The sequence below is a fragment of the Chrysemys picta genome, chromosome 17 (genome assembly GCF_011386835.1).
Source record: "Chrysemys picta bellii isolate R12L10 chromosome 17, ASM1138683v2, whole genome shotgun sequence".
Taxonomy (NCBI): Eukaryota; Metazoa; Chordata; order Testudines; family Emydidae; genus Chrysemys; species Chrysemys picta.
In genome coordinates this window covers 9229171-9254455 of record NC_088807.1, presented here as the reverse complement: position 1 = coordinate 9254455, position 25285 = coordinate 9229171, and the positions used below count along the sequence as shown (strand labels likewise).

Below are 25285 nucleotides of genomic sequence, written 5' to 3'. Positions count from 1 at the left end.
AGCCTTTTTCCAGTCATCTGGGACCTCCCCCGATCGCCATGAGTTTTCAAAAATAATGGCTAATGGCTCTGCAATCTCACCCGCCAACTCCTTTAGCACCCTCGGATGCAGCGCATCCGGCCCCATGGACTTGTGCACGTCCAGTTTTTCTAAATAGTCCCGAACCACTTCTTTCTCCACAGAGGGCTGGTCACCTTCTCCCCATGCTGTACTGCCCAGTGCATCAATCTGGGAGCTGACCTTGTGCGTGAAGACAGAGGCAAAAAAATCATTGAGTACATTAGCTTTTTCCACATCCTCGGTCACTAGGTTGCCTCCGTCATTCAGTAAGGGGCCCACACTCTCCTTGATTTTCTTCTTGTTGCTAACATACCTGAAGAATCCCTTCTTGTTACTCTTAACATCTCTTGCTAACTGCAACTCCAAGTGTGATTTGGCCTTCCTGATTTCACTCCTGCACGCCTGAGCAATATTTTTATACTCCTCCCTGGTCATTTGTCCAATCTTCCACTTCTTATAAGCCTCTTTTTTGCGTTTAAGATCAGCAAGGATTTCACTGTTTAGCCAAGCTGGTCGCCTGCCATATTTACTATTCTTTCTACACATCGGGATGGTTTGTTCCTGCAATCTCAATAAGGATTCTTTAAAATACAGCCAGCTCTCCTGGACCCCTTTGCCCTTCATGTTATTCTCCCAGGGGATCCTGCCCATCTGTTCCCTGAGGGAGTCAAAGTCTGCTTTTCTGAAGTCTAGGGTCCATATTCTGCTGCTCTCCTTTCTTCCTTGTGTCAGGATCCTGAACTCGACCATCTCATGGTCACTGCCTCCCAGGTTCCCATCCACTTTTGCTCCCCCTACTAGTTCTTCCCTGTTTGTGAGCAGCAGGTCAAGAAAAGCTTTGCCCCTAGTTGGTTCCTCCAGCACTTGCACCAGGAAATTGTCCCCTACGCTTTCCAAAAATTTCCTGGATTGCCTGTGCACCGCTGTATTGCTCTCCCAGCAGATATCAGGGTGATTAAAGTCTCCCATGAGAACCAGGGCCTGCGATCTAGCAACTTCTGCTAGTTGCCAGAAGAAAGCCTCGTCCACCTCATCCCCCTGGTCTGGTGGTCTATAGCAGACTCCAACCACGACATCACCCTTGTTGCTCCCACTTCTCAACTTTATCCAGAGACTCTCAGGTTTTTCTGCAGTATCATACTGGAGCTCTGAGCAGTCATACTCCTCTCTTACATACAACGCAACTCCCCCACCTTTTCTGCCCTGCCTGTCCTTCCTGAACAGTTTATATCCATCCATGACAGTACTCCAGTCATGTGAGTTATCCCACCAAGTCTCTGTTATTCCAATCACATCATAGTTCCCTGACTGTGCCAGAACTTCCAGTTCTCCCTGCTTGTTTCCCAGGCTTCTTGCATTTGTGTATAGGCACTTAAGATAACTCAATGATCGTCCCTCTTTCTCAGCATGAGACAGGAGTCCTCCCCTCTTGCGCTCTCCTGCTTGTGCTTCCTCCCAGGATCCCATTTCCCCACTTACCTCAGGGCTTTGGTCTCCTTCCCCCGGTGAACCTAGTTTAAAGCCCTCCTCACTAGGTTAGCCAGCCTGCTGGCGAAGATGCTCTTCCCTCTCTTCGTTAGATGGAGCCCGTCTCTGCCTAGCACATCGACGCGGTGCCTTTTCTGGCCCTTCCCTTGGACCAGCCCATGTACCCGTTCCAGATCGGTGATCAGGTCCTCGTCAAGAAGTGGAAGCGTGACCCCCTTACACCACGGTGGGACGGCCCGCACACTGTCTCGCTCATCAGCCAAGCTGCAGTCAAAGTTCTTGGGAGTGACAAATGGACACACCATACGCGGGTAAAGCGGTTTCTGAACCCTAACCCGGAGACTGAACTAGCGGAAGAGGACACCAGCCCTCTGCCCGCCCCGGCTCCGGACGCCCAGGGTGGCACAGGTGAAGACTCCACCTGGGAGTATCAGTACTTAGACGGACTAAAGGGACTGTTTAGAAAAAGATAATGAAATTATTGTTAATATTTTTGTTTATGTGCTTCCACCACTATTATGGTTGGGAAAATAGGTTTTTACAGCTGGGGGGAGACAATAGCAAAATCCATTAACCTCAGTAACTGTTGGGTATGCGGAGGCCCAGGGGAATTAAATGAATGGCCTTGGGTAGCCCAGCCGGTACAGCCCAAATGGTGGCTTAGCAATTTGAGTATAGTCCACGATGGAACGGGGGTTTGGACTGAGGATAGTAGCCCCTGGCGACTGTATTCTTCTGGAATGGGTATTCTCTGCCTTAATCGGACAAGGCGGGAGGGAGTGTACTTGGGAGAAAGCAAGTGTGATTGGACTCTATCCCCAGGGTTTGATTGCTGGGACCCTTATTGTCATCTGTATGACTGTTCTAAATATCAGGGGCGATGGAACCAGACCCATGTGAGGCTCACCAATAATAGTTGGGTGAAATGCTCCAAACAATACTACCCTACGGCCGAAGGTTGCAGGGCAGTAGGACAGGATGGGTTCTTTGACGCCCTATTCACGAGTTGCCAGGTAGACAATACCACTAGCAAGGACCACGTGGTAGGGTGGTTTCAATGGGCATGGCAGAATCAGAATGGAACTCGAGTATGGGGTTTTAAACAATTCTGGTCTAGCACCAATCAGCCAAAATGAGGCTGCGATTGTGTCTGGAAAGCAGGAGCTGGGGCGTGGAGATGTGATTATTGCAGTTCAGCTAATGGAATGGAAGGGGGACCTTTAGGGCCAGGTAATCCTTTATATTTTGACCATCTAAAGGACGATGAGAATGAGGAAACCTGGAATGGCCCCTTTGCTAATGGAACCTGGGCTCTAAAGGGCCATTATTGGATCTGCGGGTCCTATGCCTACTGAAGATTGCCTCCAAATTGGTCTGGGATATGTTATGTTGGATATATAAGACCCTTGTTCTTTCTATTACCCCAGATGCAGGGAAATAAATTGGGAATTAGGGTTTAATTAGAGAAAGGCGGTTCGTGGATTCCACCCTGAGCGCCGGAAGCTCCCAAACATGGGGGGCTCAGGAGTGGTCCCCTGAGAGAATTATAAAACATTATGGTCCAGCTACATGGAATCCTAATGAGTGGATCTCAGGGGCAAGGAAGCCCATTTACAACTTGAATCGGATAATTAGGCTGCAAGCCATTTTAGAAATAATAACTAATCAGACGGCTGCAGCTCTTGATCTTTTGGCCAATCAGTCCACTCAGATGAGGAATGTGCTCTACCAGCACCATCTAGTTCTTGATTATTTGCTGGCAGAAGAAGGGGGAATCTGTGCAAAATTAAACTAATCTAATTGCTGTTTACAAATAGATGATAATGGAAAGGCGGTAAAACAGCTAACAAAAGAAATGAGGAAGCTAGCCCATGTCCCGGTCCAAACATGGGGTGGGTGGAATATGGACTGGTTCACGTCCTGGTTACCGCAACTGGGATGGCTCCGAGAAGGCCTTCTTCTCTTTGTACTTTTTATTACAACCCTATTAACCCTAGCTTGCTTTGCTCCCTGTGTAGTTGCATTAGTCCGATGAATGGCTAATCAAATTATACACCAATAAATGATGGCCCTATACCAGCCGGTGAAGGCTGAGGATTGGGGGCCATAAGGCTCTCAAAATGCTTTTTAGGGGGGAATCTTGTTAGGCCCAAAAACCGAAAAACATGTTTATCTCGGCTTCTGCTTGTTATCCCAGTAAACATGCTTATCTCAGTTCTCACTGTCGTTTCCCATGCATAAAGCTGCCCGTATACAGGATGTATAAAAGATATATGGAAAAGGGGAGGGGGTTGGACGGACCCTGGGAAAGGAATGTGAAGGACGGGAAGCTAAACAAATGTATCCTGATTACTACTAGAACTGAATTTAAACAATGCATAGGTTAGCAGAATTTAGACACGCTAAGTTGTTTGTCTCTCTGTATAAAAGAAGCCCAGTTGTGCTTGTAAGGTGTATTCCTCCCTCTGGCATGAGTCGAGGGGGACACCCGCTCAGCTGACTGATCAATAAAGAACTTGAAGCCGTCTTCTAGACTCCCGTGCCTCCTTGGGGTAATTGGGCAGCTCCAGGGGGAAACGAGCCCATTTGGCTAACAATGTCACACTGGTTGTGAATATTGTCATAAAATATATGTGCAGCTACTATGTAAGGCGTTATGTCTATGTACTAGAACTATCTTCTTATCATTTCTATCAAGAAGGGATTGAGCCCCAGCAGAGATGAAACACTAGTTTCCTGCCAGATCAGAGACGTTTTTCATAGATTCAGGGGGGAAGGCCCGGCGCCTGGACCCCGCTCCCCAGTAGCAGCTCCAGGCAGGCAGGCAGGGTGGGGGAAGTCTCAGTGCCCCCCAAGATCATCCCTGGCAGAAGCCTCCCTACCCCCGAGGCACCTGACCCCGTCCCCAGCTGAAGCGCGGGGGGAGGTGGGGGAAGCCCCAGCACCCAGACTCTGGCTGCAGCCTGGGGACTGGAGGAACTCTCACTCCCTGCTGCACCTTGGGCTGTGGCGCAGGGACAGTTCTTCTCCATTCTTGGGGCCACAGTAGGGGGTGAGGCAGAAAGGAAGAAAAGGGGTTGCAGGCCTGCAGTGGGGGCGCGAAATGGGGGGACCCTGTGTGGAATAGGTAGGGTTACCATAGTGGAGCCCCTGAAAAAGAGGACACTCCAAGGGGCCCTGGCCCCACCCAACTCCGCCCCTTCCCTGCCCCCGGCCCTGCCCCAACTCCGCCCCTTCCCTGCCCTAACTCTGCCCCTTCCCCAAAGTCCCCGCCCCAACTCTGCCCCCTCCCCTGAGCGCTCCGCCCCCTGCTCCTCCCCCTCCCCTGCTTCCCGCGAATCAAATGTTTGTGGGAAGACTGAAACAGGGAGGCAGCAGATAAGCTGGGGCTGGGGCTGGGGCTGGGGGGGAGTGCGAGGAGACGCAGCCCAGTCCGGCCCCCCCCGGCCGAGCGGCTCCCTTCGGCAGCTGGCCAAGAGGCTGTGGTCCCGGCGGCTCCGGCCTGGCTCAGGCCCTGGGGCGCCGGCTGAGCACCCCGAGCCCTGGTCGCTCCGGCTCGGCTCAGGCCCCGGTTCCGGCCAGCGGCCAAGCACCCCTGGCCCCACCGGCCCGGACGAGCACCCCCGGCCCCGGTTGCTCCGGCTTGGCTCAGGCCCCGGTTCCGGCCGCCGGCCAGCGGCCAAGCACCCCTGGCCCCACCAGCCTGGACGAGCACCCCCGGTCCCACCGGCCCCAGACGAGCACCCCTGGCCCCGGTCGCTCCGGCCCAGCTTGGCTCGGGCCCTGGTTCCGGCCGTCGGCCAGCGGCCGAGCACCCCTGGCCCCAGTCCCAGTGGCTCCGGCTCGGCTCAGGCCCCGGTTCCGGCTGAGCGGCTCCGGCCCAGCCCCAGCCGGCGGCCGAGCACCCCCGGCCCCACCGGCCCCAGCCAAGTGGCTCCGGCCCGGCCAGGGCGTGGCACTGGCTGCCGGCATCCCAGCTCGCAGCCACCTCCTCCCGGGCTCCGGCTGCTGCTGCGCTGGGGAGAGCGGCCGGAGCCAGGAAAGTTGAACCCCGGGGAGGAGGCGGTCCCCTTACCATGCCTCCCTGTTTTCCCGGACATGTGTGGCTTTTTGGCAATTCCCAGCGGAAGGGGATTTGAAGACCAAAAAGCCGGACATGTCTGGGAAAAACTGGATATATGGTAACCTTAGAATAGGGGCGGGCCCAGGGAAGGGGAATAAATTGGTGGGGCTGTGGGCAGGGGTGCAGGTGGAAGGGGTGGAATGGGAGCGTAACTGCAGGCAGAAGGGGTAGGGAGGGGCCCCCCACTTGTTCAGGCCCAGAACCCCATGAAAGCTTAATCCGCCTTTGCATCAGACGAGTGCCTCCCAGCCAGTTCGGTATCAAGGGTGAGGCGCGTAAGTCACTTGCCTCGGGCACACAAAGCCAGGGGGGCGCAGAAAGTGGTGGAGGGGGAAAAAAAAGCTGCTGGCACGGAGATATTTATAACCCAGATGATCTCCCCCCCGGGCCCCACCTGCCGCCCCCCCCCGTGCCTCTCCTGAGTGTCTCCGGGCCCTGACTTGCTCCCCCAGCCCAGGAGGAGCAAAGAGTCCCTGTCTTTCCCCTGCAGCAACTGCTGCAGGGTCCTAGTGCCCCCCATCTCGACTGCCAGGGCAGATTGACTCTGAGCCTGCCCTTGCCCCTCAGACCTTTTCATTTTCCAATGGAACCCTCCAGCAGCACAGGGCCCCCCCCCCCCCACAGTTACCGCTCCTGCTCCATGCTGGGCAAGGAGGCAGCCCCATCCCTCACCCCCAATGAAGCTACAGTCGGGGGCAACAGCAGGGGAGGAGGTGCACGCAGCACCCCCGGCACCCACCAAGGGGGAGGCGAGGGAGATTCCTGGACCTGAGAGAGGCCCTAGGAGCACATGCAGTGACAGTGGTGGGGGTGAGTGTGCTGCTGGGGGGCAGGAAAGGGGGGATCCTCCTCCAGAGCTTGCTGCTGCCGGCAGGGAAAGGGCTGGGGGGAGTCCTCCTCTCTAGCCCCTGTCCCGGAGCAGCCTGCCTGAACCCCAAACTCATCCCCAGCCCTGCCCCACCCCAGAGCCCGCACCCCCAGTCAGAGCTTTCACCCCCCCACCGCACCCTCAACCTGGGAACTGTTCAGCCACGAAGTGGTGCACAACGAGGAGCGGCCCTTCCACTGCAATCTCTGCGAGGCCTCCTTCAAGCACCACTCGGACTTCAAGAGCCACCGGCTGGTGCACACCGAGGAGCGGCCCTTCCACTGCGAGATGTGTGGCAAGAAGTTCAAGCGCGCGTCCAACCTCCAGGAGCACCGGCGCATTCACACCGGCGAGCGCCAGTACCAGTGCACCTGCTGTGACAAGAGCTTCAAGACGCCCTACGAGCTGCAGCGCCACATGCTCACCCACTGCACCGAGAAGCCCTTCAAATGTGGTGACTGCGGGAAGGACTTCCCCACCTCCAACTTGCTGCTGCTGCATCAGCACCAGCACTGCGACGACAAGCCCCATGTCTGCGGCAAGAAGTTCACTTACAGCCACAGCCTCAAGGTGCACGAGCGGGTTCACACCGGCGACCGGCCCTTCGTCTGCCCCATCTGCTGCAAGGGCTTCAAGCAGTCCAACGCCCTCTCCTCGCACGAGCGGGTGCACACCGGCGAGCGCCCCTTTGTCTGCAAGACCTGCGGCAAAGCCTTCAAGCAGTCGTCTTACCTGGTGATCCACGAGCGCTCGCACACGGGCGAGCGGCCCTACAAGTGCAAGGTGTGCCAGAAGGCCTTTGCCCGGCCCTCGTTGCTGCTGCAGCACCACCGGGTGCATAGCGAGGAGCGCCCCTACAAGTGCAGTGTCTGCGACAAGGGCTTTGCCCACCCCTCCAACCTGCTGCAGCACCAGCGTGTGCAGCGCGACGGCTGACCCAGCTCCTGCTCAAGCATGCCCCGCTGGGGAGCTGCATGCCCAGGCTGCATGCAGCTCCCAGTGGGTGCCACTCTAGCTGGGCCCATGGAGGCTACATCTCCCAACGTGCACTGCAGTCCCTCGTGCATTAGGGTGAAGCAGTGCATGCTGGGAGGAGCAGTCCAGCCAGGCCACACCCTCACACTATAAGGGGCACTGAAAGCTCCTATGTGCGCATCGGGTATGGGCTAAAGGTCTGCGGAGGGCTGGGTTGCCCTGGCCTGAGTCGCTGCTTGGCTCCAGGGCCCCATGGCCCTTCTCTGGGCACTCCCAGATCAATGAGATCAGCTCAAACCTTTTCCCCTCTCTTGGTGTCGTAGTAAGAAAACAACTTACATCACATCCAGATCGGGCTCTCTTAGCCTGCGCTAAGTGTGCACATGCCAGAATGGCGTACAATGTGAATTATAGCCCAGAGCCACTTCGCTGCTAGCTGGTGCCAGGCCCACTCCCATGTGCTGTCTGCTCTGCTGGGCTGGAGAGCTGCCTTGGGGACTGGAGAGTCGGTGCGGGGAGTTCTCAGCTCTGGGTGGGTGTTGGGTCTGACACTTCTCCATGCTCGGGTTAAATAGGTGTCAACAGAAAGTCTGGATCCGCCCCCCCCCCGCCCCCCGCCCTCACTGCGAGTGGACGGATCTCGCTCCCTACCTGATGCCTGGCCACTCATAGGATCTGCCAGGAACAATGGGACTGGCGGCCTGCATTTCCCTCTCACAGTAAGTCGGGGAGGGGGCGAAGGGCAGAAGGGGTTCCTCTAAATATCATCCAGAAGCACCAGCACACAAGCGATGGGTGCATCCCAATTTCCCTTCTCAGACAAGAAGCTACAAAGGGGGGTTGAATGAGCCCTCCCTTGCCAGGCTGGTTCCTGGCCCCTCTGCCCTGGGAAGGCAGGGGTTAAAGATGCCTTCTGTGCCAGACTGCAGAGATGTGCAGCCAGTGGGAGTTCAGGGGGCCCTGCTAGCCAAGCTGAGAGCCTGGCCCCTGGGTGACCCACACGAGAGCTATGGGGCGGCTGGGGCCGGGCCCTACGTGTCCAGCACACCAGCTCATTCTCGTGGGATCACGCACTGCCTTTTGTTACGGAGCGCCCGGTCCGCCCGTGGACAGTACCTCACCTAGGGAGTGCTTTCATGTGCTAGCACCAGTCCCAGGGAGTGTCACCCTGCTGAAGCTCCAGTAACAGGTGTTCCCGTCTGCACTGAGTTACACCGGGCATCGTGTCGGTCACCTCGGCCCCTCCAGCTCCTGTCCTGGCAGGACCCAATTTGCTAGTGAGGACGAGGTTCAGTTGCAGCCGTTGGGTGCTGCTGGCCCCTGAGTGTGGACCCAGAGCCAGCGGGCCTGGCTGTGTGTGGAGTAGGCAGCAGGATGTGTCCCCACCACCGCTGTTGCTTGTGCAGGTGTGCTTGCTGCAGTCACACCTTTATGTGCACGTGTACCCACTGTGTGGGGCGCTCCCAGGAGCCGTGTGGGGTGTGAGGATAAATGCCTGCTACAGCTAAGGGACTGCCTCATTCAGTTCTAGCTCTAGCTGTCTGGGGTTTGGCACAGTAGGGCCGGGGTCAAATCCTGCTGGGGGTTTTCCATCCCAGTCCGATGAGTTTCCCACCTGTGGCTGAGCTCCCCTGTGCTAGTGCTGAGGGAATGTAGATGGGGCTGTGGGGGCCTTGCCCTTGTGTCACACAGCCCTGTTCTCGGGGGTTAGGAGATGTGGAGCCAGTTCCTCAAATGGCCAGTCCTCCTGCAGGGGCAGCAAGGATCGGCCCCCTTTCCTGCACCCATTTAACTCATGCCTACAGGGCACTGGAAGGGGAGTCCCCTGGTTAATGCCCTAGCAGCCTTGTCCCATCTGGGGCTGTGAGAGCTCCTGAGCCATCTGCCTCTCCAGGCCTTCTGAGGAGACCCTCAGGTAACCCAGCTCCCCCAGGGCACACAGTGCGTCCCCTCCCTCCCCCCTGTGCAGCTCCCTGTTAGAGCAGCGTTGATGAGGAGGCAGCTGTCCTTTATCTGCTCCACTCCCACCCCGCAGTACCCCCTTCTCTGCTCCAATGGGGAGCATTGCTGTAGCGAAGGCTGCTCAGAGGGACCCCCCAGTGGAGAAAGGACAAGGATGTGTGAGATGGGACCAGCGGCGCCATCTGTGCAGTAGCAGAAGGGTTTGCAACCTCCCCCCCCAGGAGAGCAGGGTGTGGGGTGAGCCAGGTTCTCCTGGGGCTGCTGATTGCACCCATCAGCCAGCAGTTTTCTCCATGGCTGCGTTTTGGGGCTCAGTGCGGGGAGGGTTACTGCTAGCGTGGGAAAAGCCTGGGGGGTAGTCCAGACAATTCAATGGGCTGTAGCTGAGGTAAAGACGCTCTCAGACCCGCAGCTCCTGCATGGCGGGTGGGAGTCGTGTCAGCCGGTGCTGAGCCTGGGAGGAGATGGTTGCTCACTCTGCCCTCCCAGCAGCAGGGTACCTAGCTGCCCATGAGTCATGCCGTGTAGCAGGGAGTTCAGTGGAGCAGACGCAATATCATGTTGGTTACAATGGTTCCTAGGGATCCATCATGCTGGGGGCATATGGACTAAGGGGGAGTCTAGCTGTGCCCTGCCGGCCTGCTGCAAGATACCCTGCGAGAGCCAGTTGCTGGGGTGAGGGGCAGCGAGCAGAGGCAGGTGCAGCTGCCTGGTGGGGTTCCCCAGCAAGGGGCACTGTCCCCATGCGGTTGGGGCTGCTCAATGGGCAGCCCAGGGATGGATGAATGTTAGGAGGTACAGGTCGGTGATCTGGGTCCACCTAGAATCTGCAGCTGGGAGAAGTAACTTTCCCTATTGTTGGCGATGGGATGTTCTCCCCAGCCTCTGTGCGGTGCACAGGGGATGTGACCTGGCAGGGGAAGTGGCAGCGCTGGGCTCTGCCCCAGGGAGCGGTGGGTAGAGCAATTCACCCACGCGGTGCCCGGAGGTTTCACCTGACAGCTGCAGCCTGTCGCTGGGTGCTGCATCCCTGTGCTGTGGTGGCCGTGCCCTGCTCTGTTTTAGGCAGTGAGGTGTGGTCCAGCAGGTTGGCAGTGTGTGGCCCATGGTCTGAGGGTACTGTGTTCACTCGGTAGCGGGCATGTTTGGTTCAGCACATGCCACACCCAGTGTGTATAGATTCCAAACACTAACTCCCCTGCAGGGGCCTGGCCTGGCTGCTGGGGCTGCCCATCCACAACTGGTTGTAATCTGCAGGGCTTGGCCATTCCCAGCATGGCAGGGGGCCACACCCTCCCTCAGGAAGTTGGGGGCAGGGCAGCCTCTGGGCACAGATAATTATTTAAATGGTCATGGTAAATTTCAAGTTCCTGGGCAGGTCCTGCATCACCTGCACCCAGGAAGGAGTGTGGGGTGGAGGGGATGGGCCCGGCCTGCCTGCACCAGAAACTCATCCAGCCTTGGGGAGAGCCAGGTGCATCGTCACTACACACCTGGGCCTGCCTGCTTCTCGGGGCACGGGGTGACTGCCGGGCAGCATATCTGGGCACTGTCTGCTGCTAAGCTCCCTTCTGGTTCCTGTGGACTTACGGCTGTGCCTGCCCATCAGCAGGGGGAGGCTGGGGAAGGACCTTTCCCAGAGAAGGTCACACGGGGCCAGCAACCCCCTGCACCTAGACTCACCCTGCGCCTGTGCTGGCCTGGAGGTGCCTGGCTCCGCACTAAACTCCCCAGCACCAAAGCCATGGGACTCTGTGCGCGGACTCTCACTGCCTCGGGTCCCCCTTTTGTATTGCTACTGTAGGGAAGGGTGGGGGACCCCCACTCAGCTCCTCAACACTAATTACAGGACAGTTATTTAACTGTGTCTCTGTCTCATCTCTGCTCTGTGGGCTGGGCCTGATCACAGCTCGCCAGTTGCTCCTATTATCCCATGGGGGTCTACTGCCACCTGCCCCAGAGCCACCAGTTTTTAAATGTGGGCCCAGTTTGGTGCTTGTGGAAGAAGGGGTAGGGCAGGGAAAAGGGGAAAACAGGCAGGTGTTACCTAATCCATCTCCTGGAGCAATGCTGGTGTCCCAACCCAGAACCCCTGCCTCCGTAGCCCTGAGGTGCCCCTCAACCCTATCCCAGCCCTGGGTCCGTCCCTCCCCAGCACTGCCAGTGACCCTCAGTCCTGACCCGCAGCCCTCCTCCTCTCCCTCCTGCAGTGCTAGGACACTCCTGAAAAGCAGGGTGCAGTACAGTGGCTTTGTGACATGCACAAGTGGGCTCCAGCATAAAATGACCAACTTTTATGGCCAATTGCAGAGACTGGAGCTAGGTCTCGCATCACAGAGGCAGTGCATCCGTTTGGTCTTTGAGCCTATGGGTGGCTGACCTTCCTTGTGTCACAGGTTTCCATGGGGCTCAGCCACAGGCAGGGCCCCTTCTAGCCTGGCTGCTGCTTGGAATGGCAGCAGTTCTTACCCAAAAGATGCCAACTGTTCCCAAACATGCCTCTCTTCCACCAGTGGAACTGCAGCCTCCCCCCATGGGCATGGAGGGCGAGGTGAGCCTAGGAGTCAGGTTGGCGCTCACCCTGGAACAACCCTAATGGATAAACGTGGCCTAAATCAGAATAATAGGGTTGGAAAGGACCTCAGGAGGTCATCTAGTCCAACCCCCTGCTCAAAGCAGGACCAACAACAATTAAATCATCCCAGCCAAGGCTTTGTCAAGCTGGGCCTTAAAAACCTCTAAGGATGGAGATTCCACCACCTCCCTAGGTAACACATTCCAGCACTTCACCACCCTCATAGTGAAAAAGTTTTTCCTAATATCCAACCTAAACTTCCCCCACTGCAACTTGAGACCATTACTCCTTGTTCTGTCATCTGATACCACTGAGAACAGTCTAGATCCATCATCTTTTGAACCCCCTTTCAGGTAGTTGAAAGCAGCTATCAAATCCCTCCTCGTTCTTCTCTTCTGTAAACTAAATAATCCCAGTTCCCTCAACCTCTCCTCATAAATCATGTGCCCCAGTCCCCTAATCCACTTCACTGGATTCTGCTCTCAAATCCCCCCAGGGTCAAGTCAGAGTCACCCATTCACTGCAGGTCTATAGCAGTGCTGGGTTGTATAGGGCCCTCTGCACTAGCCAGTAGACCACATGGAAATGAGCCAGCTGCCCAGGGTTTGAGCCTGTTTGCAAGCCATGGTGAGACGTAACTAAGTGATAGCTTCCCCCATCCCAACACCAGGGGGTCCATTCGAATTAATGTTCCACACAGGGCAAAGAAACCCCCCAAACCTCCACTGAGCATTGCTACCCCCAGGACTTTGAAAGTCATGATTTGGGCCCCTGACGTCATGGGATTGGCTTTAAAATCATTCCGTTAAAAAACCCAGAATTCTTTATATTTGTTGACTTATGAGCCTTTAGGGGTCACATTTTGAAGCTTTTCTTTGTGACCAGGAGGGCTACAAACCTTAAAAAAAAAAAAAAAGCTGGAATTCTGGCTTATGCTCACGATGCCAGGGGCTTGGGCTTTCAGATATACAAAAAATATTGCCAGACTCATAATAATCTCCTGAGCGTGGGCAGCACTGACATGAGCGTGCCCTGATGCAGTGATGGTGCCTAAATCCCTAGCCTCTGTTTGTCAGAGGGTGGAGATGGATGGCAGGAGAGAGATCACTTGATCATTACCTGTTAGGTTCACTCCCTCTGGGGCACCTGGCATTGGCCACTGTCGGTAGACAGGATACTGGGCTAATGGACCTTTGGTCTGACCCAGTATGGCTGTTCTTATGTTCTTAAGTCTGCAGCCAGCCTGACTTTCCAGAGGGGTGTGAACCAGCACCATTCATCTCAATGGGTATTGTCTCTGAAGTGTAAGGACGGCAATACAAGTTAGTGCTGTTCATTGTGGTCACACAGCTGTTAACATTAGAGGCAGCATGCAACTATTCACTGCTCGAGACAGAGGTTGCTGTTGGGGTGGGGTGCTGAGACGCGCTGCTGTGCTGCTGGTGGGAAGGGGGATCATAGAATATCAGGGTTGGAAAGGACCTCAGGAGGTCATCCAGTCCAACCCCCTGCTCAAAGCAGGACCAACAACTAAATCATCCCAGCCAGGGCTTTGTCAAGCCTGACCTTAAAAACCTCTAAGGAAGGAGATTCCACCACCTCCCTAGATAACCCATTCCAGTGCTTCACCACCTTCATAGTGAAAACGTTTTTTCCTAATATCCAACCTAAACCTCCCCCACTGCAACTTGAGATCATTACTCCTTGTTCTGTCATCTGCTACCACTGAGAACAGTCTAGATCCATCCTCTTTGGAACCCCGTTTCAGGTAGTTGAAAGCAGCTATCAGATCCCCCCTCATTCTTCTCTTCTGCAGACTAAACAATACCAGTTCCCTCAACTTCTCCTCGTAAGTCATGTGCTCCAGCCCCCTAATCATTTTTGTTGCCCTCCGCTGGACTCCTGGACTCATGCGGCCCCAGAGGCTTGTACCTGCTGTTTTGTGCCTCAAGTCAGAGCCCGTTTCTGTAGCTGGATGCCCTTGGATCCAGCACGTTCCGCGGGGTCCTGTGAGCTGGGGAATTGCTGCCATTATGTGGAGCAGGTCTCTGGCCTGTGCCAAACAGGAACTCAGGCTAGATGATCACAGTGGTCCCTTATGGCCTTGGGCTGTAGGAATTTCACTGCCCCCCCCCCCAAATAATGCCCTGGGGAACCCTCAGATGGTGACTCTCCTTAGCTCCATTGAGGGCAGGCAGCCCGATTCCTCACAGCTTTTGGGGTGTACTGGGAGTCCCTTCCCCATCCGTGAAAAGCCAGCAAACCAGCATCCTGTGCTGACAGCAGGGGGCGCTCTGGGTTCAAATAACCAACACGCTACCGCAGCTCAGTGTGGCTCAGGGCTCTAGAAGCTGCTTTTCACCCCTGGCTGTCAGTGCAGACACCAGGCTGGCTGGTTGGCTGGCTGGCGCTGAGCTGTTTGGGGTAACTCACTTAGAGGGATTTAGCACTGACAGAAAAGCTCCTAGCTCTGGACCATTCCCAGGTACAGCCCCAGACCCTGTGCTGTGCCCCAGAGCTGCCCGTCCAGTCGGGGTGATGCTCATTTCACTCCTTCTATCTAAGACAGTATTTTTGCCATTAACTCAGACCCTCATTGGGGATTCACACCAGCCCCAATGTTTCCCTCTCCTGGTTACCGTTGTGCCGTAGACATAGCACGGGCTGCACCCTGCTCTGGCATTACCGTTACCTCTCACACCTGAGCAGCCTTGTGTGCCTGTGGGATTGTGTTTTGAATTTGGCTCTCTCCAGCGCTGGAGAAAGGCACAGACACCTGTGCCCGGGCTCATCTCCTGAAACCACGGGATGACAATTGGATGGCATTTTCCAGGCCTTTTTAGTTGGGGAGAAAAGCTTGGAAATGTGACCCACCTGAGTGTGCAGAGAGTCTGTAACAATAGGTCCCAGAGGTGTTGCTCTAGGACACTTGCAGTTCTGGTTGGTCCCCAGCAACACCCCCCCAGCAGAGGGGCCCTTTATTTGCTGCTGCCTTCCTGTTGTGGCTCTGCTGGGATGGCTCACAAAGCCCCCCACCCCTCCAGCCCCAGAGCTCTGCTTAGGCAAGCAGGGGCTGAGCCATCCAAACAGGAGGTGTGGCAATTCCCTGATGAACCCAGGAGACAGTGGGGGGGCCCCGGCAATTGCCAAGCAATGAGGGGCAGGGCCATGTCCTAGGGGCAGGGCTGTGGGGTGTGCCTAGGGCTCTGTTGCCCCTGCTGGTGTCCTGTGAGCTGGTGCGGATTTGTAGGTTTCATCCCTCCCACCAATTCAGCCAAGAAGCCTGGAGGTTTGGATCCGGGCTGGGGGCTCTTCTGCACCAACAACTGCTGGGGAAGCCGGTCCCAGGATATTAGAGGCTTCACTTCCCCTCTGCTCCACCCGCACATGCCCTCATGGTGCCTCCTGGTATGTGTGTGGCCCCAGCCAGAGCACCTGGCCTGTAGCTCCAAGTCTCCCCCACCCTCCCCTGCAGCAGCATAACCAAGGACCCAGCCTGCTGACCCACATCCCCAGTAGAAGGCTGTAGTGTCAGGATCTCATTCCCATGGGGGGCTCTTTCCCATTTGGATTGTTTTACTGATCAAAAAGAACAGCTCCAGGACTATCCCACAGTGCCAGACGATAGCCCCCGGAGGCTGGAACCTGCCCTGCCCTGCTCCCTTCATTGCACAGCACACGTAGTCACAAACACAACCTGGCTAATACCCACTGCCCCTGTTCCATGCCTACCCCCACGCCGACCTCTCACTCACTCAGGGCTAGAAATGTACTGAGGGACCGTTCTGTGTAACCCAGGGTGGTTTGAGTCTCCTCCAATTAAAAAAAAATAAAACCTGCCTCTGTTTGTCAAAGAAAAGCATAAAAGTAAAGGGAAACAGACTGCAAAACATTTTAATGCGCATAATCATCATCATCATCAAAGTAATGCAGATGTACAATCTCTCTTGATTTAGGCTTTTCACTTTTATTTCAACTTATTTTATTGACATGGGAAAAGCCCAGCCTAGGATCATAAGATTTTTTTTTTGCAACATACAGACAAAACAGCCATTACTAAATACACCCCCCCCCCCGCCAGCAAATCTCTCTTCTTTTCCATTAATTTTTTGCTCAATATTGAGCCTTATAACCCCTGCTCTAGTTTTGAGGAGGCTGTTAAACCACTGCACTACCACGAATTAAAACTTTTTTATCAGAATCATTTTCCCACCAAAAAATGGAATTTAGTCAAAAATATTTTTGTAGGAAAACGTTCTTTTCAGACTATTATTTGGGATAAAAGCAGGCCATATTTTGGACAGCTAAGGAGCGAGCATCACTGGCAGCAACTGGAAATAAAAAAAAACAGATTAAAATGCAACATAAGCAGACAAACAAAGAGGGGGGAAATCTTCATTAAAAGTTGTAGGTGAAAAATGACCAAACTCAAACAGTTTGCAAATCTGAGCTTGTTCATGAGAAGTTCCCAAGCAGACAAAAAACAGGGAACTTCTTAGGGGAAAAGCAGCCGGAATTCTGCAGCATGTCGAAAGGATTCAAAAGGAGGGGGACATTTCCCGCTCATTTGAAATGCATCGTGGGGCAGTTCAATCATTTGCAGGGATTTTATTGCTTGGGTTTCTGAAATAAGCACTGTGGCTCGTTAGATGCTGGAGAGTAGGCGGGAGGGGAATCAGTTTCTTCAATCAGTATCTTAAAGATAGCTTTGCTGTGGTTGGACATGGTGCCAGAAATTTTAAACTGCCCTAGCTTAACAACAAGAGCTGTTGAATTTCTGCCAAGTTTCTCGCTTACGTATGTTTCCGTTCGAGCCCTGCAGCTGCGCATTTCTTCATACTTTAACTTCAGGTCATTTTCCCTGAAGTTCTTTTTGCCTTCAAAGATTTCCAGTCCGTACTCAAGTTTGTGCAGGTTGTCGTCCAAAGGGTTGGAGAACATGGTGATAAATGAGAACCTGTCTGACTCATAGGTGAAGACTCCTGCAATCCCCCAAGTGCTGAAGTTCCTTTTCACAAACACACAGGTCTCCTTGCTCTGGGGGCCGATGGATGGTGGGACAGGACTGAAGGTGTGACCGCTGTAACAGAAAACGCTGTGGGGAGATAGGAAATTGACTTGTTATGTTGCATCCTCAGCAGTGGGATTACTATAATCACTAGCTCTTAGCAAAGCAGACATAGAATATTAGGGTTGGAAGGGACCTCAGGAGGTCATCTAGTCCAATCCCCTACTTAAAGGGGGATTAATCCCCAGACAGATTTTTTACCCCAGTGCCCTAAATGGTCCCCCCAAGGATTGAACTCACCACCCTGGGTTTAGCAGGCCAATGCTCAAACCACTGAGCTATCCCTCCCCCATTTGAGTCCCTGGAATTAACAGGATAATTGTACTCCATGCATGGAGCAGGAAGTTCCATCCCCTTGGGTTAACCCACCTTGGGGCTGCGGCTGTGCATTTCCCCAGCTATCTTTCCCTGAACAACAAGTCAGCTTCTAGTGTCTGTGTTTAGCCAGGAATGTCTCACCAAATCTGGCTGAAATTTGTAGATTCAAAGATCTTTTCCCTTAAACAGCCATTCCCTGTGGACTTTCACTTGAAGATCTTTGCCCTGACACTATCTGGCATTTGCTATGGTAGCACCTGCCCAATATCTTTATTTACGCATACAAAAATGGTAAGTAGAAAATGTCAAAGTGGCACAATGCACCCTTAACTCTGCCCCTGGTGGATATGCACAATGCCCTTGCCTTGTCTTTACCCTTCCTTTTTTATTGAATCATTTGTTTTCAGGCCCATGCTGGACAAAGGCCTTCCCTATTTAAACACCACTTTCTTCAGTCTTGCGCCCTTCCCATCCAAGCAGCTCCCAGTCCCACCTACTTTAGAGAGACAAGGTGGGTGAGGTGATAGAGACAAGCTTGTGAGCTACACAAAATAAAGAGGCTTTGTAAAAAGAAACTAAATGGGAACTGACGTTTGGGGAAGCTACCGAGAGAAATATATACTGCTCTAGATGTAGAGAGAGAGCATGTGGAAATAAGCATTCTGGATAAAACAATCCCACGTACCCTGGGGATGCGAGGGTCACGGTCGTTTTATTGGTTATCTCGACTCCCACAAATCTTGAATGGTCCACACCTTTAAGAATCTCTTCGATGGCTTCACTCTTGTCCATCAATGTGGCTCACCGGTGCGCACAAGGATTTTCAGCAAGTCTCAGCTGAGCTCCTCCTCACACAGGGTTCTCGCTGCTTCTGCCAAGCACCCAACAGATATGAGGAAGCTGGGCTTTGGCAATGAGCAATAAGTGTTCCCACGCACTGTCAGTAAGTAAGCCGGGAGGTCAGGGGTGTCTCCAGGGGAGATCTGGCTGCTGCCTGGAGGACTCCACCTCCCAGCCTCCAGAACCCTGTGGTGTTTGTCTGGAACATTAAGGCAAAACTTATGCAAAAGTTCTTCCTTTCTAAAAGGGCAAGGAAATGGGTGTTATCTAGAGCTGGCCAAAGGAAGAAACCAGCTGCAACTCCAAAACTGAAAGACATTTGGAATATTTGATTACATGTCTTTTGGAAACATTTTGAAATGTCCTTGTTGTGTTCCCTGCCTGCCCCAGGATGCAGGACAATGAAGGATGCCCTGGTTTGGTTTTTTTTTCATTTTTTTCATTTTTCTGTCTTTTCAGTTTTCCTCTGCTGATCAAAGCTGGAATTTTGGTGTAAAAACTCCAGTGCTGGAGAACTCCCCATGTCCCTTGGGCCTGTGACCCAATGCTTAACCACCTTCCCTGTTGTGCATTTGTGCCTGTTTCCAGTTGGAATTTGTCTCCTGCAACATCCATGTGGAAATGGTGGGAGCTGAGGTCTGGAGCATGATCGGAGGGGTGACAGGTCTGACCCCTGCCTCACAGCTCCTCTGAGCTGCAGGTGAGATCTCACAACAATTACCCAGAATGCTCTGTGGCTGGAAGTAATGCACAGGGTTCTGGGATAAGTACCACTCTGCACCACACCTGGACACACAACTTACACTCCTGTGTCTTGCACTGCTGAATTGGCCTCAAGGGTTCCCCTATGCAGCTCCACATGCAACGTGGACACACAGAATTTGCTTGGGGGTACTAGGACCTGCCTGGAGCCATGGAAACCTTGTGGATACATTTCCCATCTTGTCCCCATTCTCCTCTCTGTGCTCTATCCTGTCACTACAAGGTACACCTTTATCCCAATATAACGCAACCCGATATAACCCGAATTCGGATATAACGTGGTAAAGCAGTGCTCCAGGAGGGGGGGGCTGCACACTCCGGTGGATCAAAGTAAGTTCAATATAACATGGTTTCACCTGTAACGCGGTAAGATTTTTTGGCTCCCGAGGACAGCACCCCAGGACCACATGATGGCAGGCACTGTGATGGAAACCTGCAGACCAGGTGTGCCCTTCCTCTACTCCTGAGCTTTGGGCATCACATGGTCAGACTGACGTGTAAGAACTGGAGTGAGTCCAGAGGAGAGCAACACAACTCATCCGAGATTTAGCAAACCTGACCTGTGAGGAAAGGTTGAAATGATAGGGCTTGTTTTGTCTAGTGAAGAGAAGGCTGAGTGGGACCTGATAGCAGTCTGCCAATATGTTAAGGTCTGTTATAAAGGAGACACTGAGCAATTGCTCTCCATGTCCACAGGAAATAGATCAAGAAAGAATGGGCTTAATCTGCAGCCAGGGAGTTTCAGGTTAGGTATGAGGAAAAACTCTAACTCTAAGGGTAGCTAAGCTCTGGAACAGGTGACCTAGGGAGGCTGTGGGATCCCCATCACTGGAAGTTTTTAAGGACAGGTTGGACAAACCCCTGCCAGGGATGGTCTAGGTTTATAGACTCCTGCCTCAGTGTGGAGGATGGGCTAGATGACCTCGTGAAATCCCTTCCAACCGTACATTTCTCTGATGTCTGTGACTTGTCTTCTTTGGAATAGTAGTAAGCAGCATCAGCATTTAGAAGTGAGAAGCTGGGTTGAATGCCTGGGAGGCGGGGAGAGGAAAGAAGGGGAATAATAAAGTGGAAAAGTCTGAGGAGGACTGAGCAAGAATTGATTCAGTCCCTGAGGTGACATGAGGACAAGGGAAAAATGCTCTCTTGCTGAGGCACCAATGTGGGTGATGGGACACAGATGCCCTAATGCAGGGGTGGGCAAATTTTTTGGCCTGAGGGCCACATTGGGGTGCGAAACGGTATGGAGGGCTGGGTAGGGAAGGCTGTGCCCCCAAACATCCTGGCCCCCACCCCCTAACCACCCCCTCCCACTTGCTGCCCCCTGCCTGTCCCCCTCAGAGCCCCCAACCCATCCATCCCCCCCCCCGCTCCTTGTCCCCTGATTGACCCCCGGCCCCTATCTTCCCATGCCCTATCCAACCCCCCCTTGTTCCCGACCCCAGACCACCTCAGAACCTCCACCCCATCCAACTGCTCCCTGTCCCCTGACTGCCCACTGGGACCCCCTACCAAACCCCTTCAGCGCCCCATGCGCGCACCGCCACCGCCCCCTTACCATGCCGCTCAAAGCTGCTGCTGGGAATATTTATCTTTATTGCAAACCCTGACAAACCTGGGTAGGAAATGGCCAGGATGTTTGCATGTAGGCTGTGGATACGAATTGAAGTGACTTGAGCAAAGGACAGCTGAGGCAGGGAGGTCTGTCAGGCATTACGATTTAGGTCTGTTTGCTTCCTCATCAAGCCGTTTGCACCCCAAATGCAGACAGGTAACCTAGTGTCAGTGAAAAAATTTTGGAGGAGCTCTCACAGGTTCTGTCTTCACTACACAGTTACTCCTGGCTCTTACCCAGGTTTTAGCCCAAACCCCCACCATCTACACAGAGACCCTCTGACGGGTGCTGGAACTAGGGGTGCCGGGGCTGTGGCAGCACCCCTTGGCATCATATACAGGGTTTACAGTTTGGTTCAATGGCTCACAGCACCCGCACTACACAACTAGGAGGAGAACAGAGAGACCAAGTGACCAGGACATGGGTGGTTGTACCTACTGGTTAGAGCAGGAGTCAGCAGCCAGTGTAAGCAGGGGAATGGTCCTGTTATTGTGGGGCAGTTTCCTGGCTTCTGCAATACCCCAGTGGAATTGGATAGTGAAAGGATCTGAGTCCTCGCTCCCACTCTCTTCCCCCAGAGGCCTGCCTGACTCTTCCAATCGGTCAGGCGGCGCAGCCAGACAGGCAACCTGCTACGGGCCAGTTGCGCTCATTACATTGCCCAGAGACTGGCTCTGATGCAGGCTCAGCTTCATGACACAGAGCTTCTTGGGCACAGAGCTCGCTGGAGGGGTAGACATGGGGATTGCACAGTGAGGAAGCTGCCTGCTGCTGTTAGACTCTGAGGTGCTCAGGGAACACGCCTGTGTGTGAATGACCAGGATGACACTGAGAATCTCCCTGACTTGTCTCACAGATTTTCATCCTAACAGAAATGCCCTGCAAAGCCCTGAATATCAGCAAACAGGAACACATCCTGCAATACCATCCAACTCACTGTCTGGTGCAAACCTGTCACAGGGGCCCCTGAGCAGTGTTAAGGCAGAGTAGCTTCTCCACCGCCCGGAGCGGCTGACAGCCAGGTGGGCAGATCTGTGTGTCCGAGCTTCTGTGGGCCCCATTAAGGGGTTTTGCCAGCGAGCTAGTGGGATAGAATTGGGGGACTTGTGGTTTTTTTTGCAGGATAGAGGCCATGACCCACAACACTGTGGGTAATGTGCAAATATACAAGTCTGTCTTTTTAACTCATCTCCCTCCTTTTAAGTCCTGGGTGGGTGGGTACATCCCAATGCCATCACTAAACTAAGTAGTCGTCTGTGTTAACGAACTTCGCCTTTCCTGACCTTGTCCTGAAGTTGCATTCCAAACGGGATCCTCTCAGCCACTCAGTCCTTGTTCCCTTTCAGTCCTCCTGTTGCTTTCCAGGTGCCCCTGTAACCCAGTGAGGCATGTGTGTCACAGGTGCCCCTTCATGCCTATCCACAGAGGAGATGAGTTCCCTGCTCCCCTCAGTGCCACCTGGCAAAATTCTGTACATCCTGGTTCACCAAAGAGTGTTGTATCAGGTATGAAAGGAAGGCTGATGTCCTTATTCACTGGCTCTTCAATCCTGATCACAATAGACTTATGATTGTTTTCGCTCTCTGTAGATCTCAGGCCTGGGCTGTGGTACAAGGGGCTGATCCTGAGTCAAATTATTCGAGTGGATGTGTGTCCCGGTCCCTTGGGGACAGCAGGCCTGGTATTACTGTGAGTGCTCCGTGGAGAAGGGACTGGATGCTGAAGGGACCCAGAGGGCTGTGATGTGGGTGGTGAAGCAGAGGGGTAATAAGGTGGCGTATACACCTGGGCACTCTAAGAACTGTCACATTGCCACCAGCCCTCAGCCATTGCCACCAGCCCTCAGCCTTTGGCTCAAGCTTTTAGCCCTCATGGCTAATACACCAGAGACTGAACCAGGAGTTTCTAAAGCACAAGCTGCTACAGCATCAGCGAAGGAGCCAGTTCTCTGTGGGTGGAGTTGTCACAGCTCCTCGCCCCTGTGGGTCGGCATGGGGCAGAGCAGTGGCTGGGACACACACTCCCCAGTGAGTTACACAATAACCCTAAATAGTGAAGAGGAGCCGCCCTACTTCCTGCACAGCCAGGTCTTCGGTCAGACCAGTGGCGGATTAGCCACTGGGCTGACGGGGCCCATGCTTAGGGGCCCGGAAAAAATCTGCCACTGGGCGGTGGAAGCCCAGAGCCCTGGTGCCAGGCGGGCAGGGTGGGGGAAGCCCCTGTGCCTCGACCCCGCTCCCCGGCAGCAGCTCCAGGTGGGCAGGGTGGGGGAAGTCTCAGTGCCCCTCCAAGGTCCCCCCCCGAGGCACCTGACCCCGTCCCCAGCTGAAGCGTGGGGGGAGGTGAGGGAAGCCCCAGCACCCAGACCCTGGCTGCGGCCCGGGGACTGGAGGAGCTCTCACTCCCTGCTGCGCCCCGAGCTGTGGTGCGGGGACAGAGCTTCTCCAGTCTTGGGGCCACAGTTGGGGGTGGGGCAGAAAGGAAGAAAAGGGGTTGCAGGGCTGCAGTGGGGGGACAAAATGGGGGGGAACCTGTGTGGAATAAGGACAGGCCCAGGGAAGGGGCAGGAAGGGGTGGGGCTGTGGGCAGGGGTGCAAGTGGAAGGGGTGGAATGGGAGCGGGACTGCAGGCAGAAGGGGTACGGAGGGACCCCCCACTTACTCAGGCCCAGAGCCCCAGGAAACCTTAATTCGCCTTTGCATCTCCCAGCCATTCTGGACACTGGCCATCTCCAAGGCAAACCTGAAGCTCGCAATTCAAACACAGTCCTCAATACACCTCACTGTCCAGTGAGGAGTCGAGCTTTATCCATCGTAGTGAGAGCCAAGCTAGAGTCACTTTGCGTTGGGTGCAATACCATGTGTGTAAAAATGTATCATCTATCATTTCTAAGAACGCTAATGTTGTTTTATGGCTGACTGCACGAGGACTCTAGCACGTCTCCCGAACTGAAGCCCCCCATAACAACACAATTTTTCTTTCCCCACATTACAGACAAGGGCTTACAGAGCAACTCATCCTGTTGTCTAGGCCGATTCGGTGTCTGTAATAGGCCTTCCCGGACTCTGTGAGCTAAGTTAGTGAGTTTGTTTCGAATGCTACTAAGCTCGGCTGGGCCATGCTCCTCCCCCGAATGTAACGAGTACTGTAGCTATAGGGCAGTTGTCCTTTTCAGGGTCATGCCCCCCTTTACTATGGTCCACACACCCCTAGAGCTGGGGCTGGGAGCAGGGCCCCGGCTCCCCGGGGACGGGGGAAGGGACACAGACAGGGCTCGAGATAAGGGAGCCAAGGCTGAGGGGTGGAACTGAGGCCAGGACTGGAGCCAGGAATGGAGCAGTGGCCAAGGCTGAGGCTGGGGGCCGAGGCCAGGACTGCGAACCAGTCTGTGGCTGGGGTCGGGACCAGAGCAGAGCTGGGAGCGGAGCAGGGCTGGGTGGTATTTCCTCCCCCCCATGTGGGCTGTCCCGGGCCCTGCCATGCCCCCCACACATATGGTCCTCCTTGCCACCCCCAGGAAGGCATGGCCCACAGTTTGGGGACCTCTGCTATAGGGGCAATTTTACACTGTTGCCCTTCCACAGGCATGGAAGCTGGAAGCCATTAGGGATGACCCCTTCTTGCCCTCTGGAGGGTTATTTGCCAGTCACCCCACTCCACTCAATAATCATCAGCTAAGAGGCACCACAGAATTGTCACCATTCCCCAAACGCAGCTCTCATGCGAAGGTAGGGTGACCAGATCACCCAAGACAAATATCGGGACGCGGGGGGGGGAGGGGGGTGACGCGGGGGGGGGGGGGGCGTGGCGGGGGGGGCCACAAAAAAAAAAAAAAACCTTCCTCCGCAAGTGCTGGAGGGAGGCCCAGGAGACTCAGGGGAAGCGCGGGGCCGGGGTGAGTAACAGTCCGGCCTGGTCCCTTGCAGGCAGGACTCAGTTGGGAGGTAGGGCGAGGAGGGGGGTGGCCCGCGGGGCCAGGCGGCGGCTGTTCTCCCCCCCGGGCAGCGGGACTCGGGAGCAGCCGCTGCTGCAGCTCCCACTGCCGCGGGGGCAGGAAGCGGCCATGGCGCTTGGCGGCTGTGGCTCTGGCGCCCCCGAACCCCCCGAGCCGGGGCCTGCTGCGGGGACCCAGCAGCGCGTACGCTGGGCCCAGCCCCTGGCCAGTCGCGTCTGGGCTGCTGCCCAGCTGGTGCTATCCCGCGGCGGCCCCGGAGTGGGGGCAGCGGGCCCCAGCCCCCCTGTCCCGCAGGGGAACAAACGGGGCTGGGCGGCCGATGCCTCCGCCCCGGGGCCGCCGCGGGATAGCACCAGCTGGGCAGCCCAGACGTGCCTAGCCAGGGGCTGGGCCCAGCGTACGCGCTGCTGGGTCCCCGCAGCAGGCCCCGGCTCGGGGAGTTCGGGGGCGCCGCAGCCGCGGAGCGCCATGGCCGCTTCCTCCCCCCGCGGCAGTGGGAGCTGCAGCAGCGGCTGCTCCCGAGTCCTGCTGCCCGGGGGGGAGAGCAGCCGCCGCCTGGCCCCGCGGGCCGCCCCCCTCCTTGCCCTACGTCCAGGCCGGACTGTTACTCACCCCGGCCCCGCGCTTCCTCTGAGTCTCCCGGGCCTCCCTCCAGCGCTTGCGGAGGGAGGGGGAA

The 25285-nt window shown here is 55.1% G+C and overlaps 1 protein-coding gene and 1 long non-coding RNA gene across 2 annotated transcripts; one reads left to right on the top strand and one right to left on the bottom strand.

The window, feature by feature from the left end:
• The first annotated feature begins 1706 nt into the window (after positions 1 to 1706).
• LOC135976407 (zinc finger protein 239-like) lies at positions 1707 to 7475 on the top strand. The gene is made up of 2 exons (XM_065571839.1): positions 1707 to 1981; positions 6701 to 7475. The coding sequence occupies exons 1-2, from the start codon at positions 1707 to 1709 to the stop codon at positions 7473 to 7475; spliced, it is 1050 nt and encodes a 349-aa protein (XP_065427911.1).
• Positions 7476 to 15919: 8444 nt separating this feature from the next.
• LOC135976163 (uncharacterized) lies at positions 15920 to 21810 on the bottom strand. The gene is made up of 2 exons (XR_010593365.1): positions 18123 to 21810; positions 15920 to 17146 (listed from the first exon to the last, which is right to left on the bottom strand). It is a non-coding gene; the product is annotated as an uncharacterized LOC135976163 (long non-coding RNA).
• Between the last annotated feature and the right edge of the window lie 3475 nt (positions 21811 to 25285).

Coding starts and splice junctions, on each gene's coding strand:
- LOC135976407 (XM_065571839.1), top strand. CDS start 1,707: ATGTACCCGTTCCAGATCGGTGATCAGGTCCTCGTCAAGAAGTGGAAG. Junction 1,982..6,700: donor GACTCCACCTGGGAGTATCA/GTACTTAGACGG, acceptor GGAACTGTTCAG/CCACGAAGTGGTGCACAACG.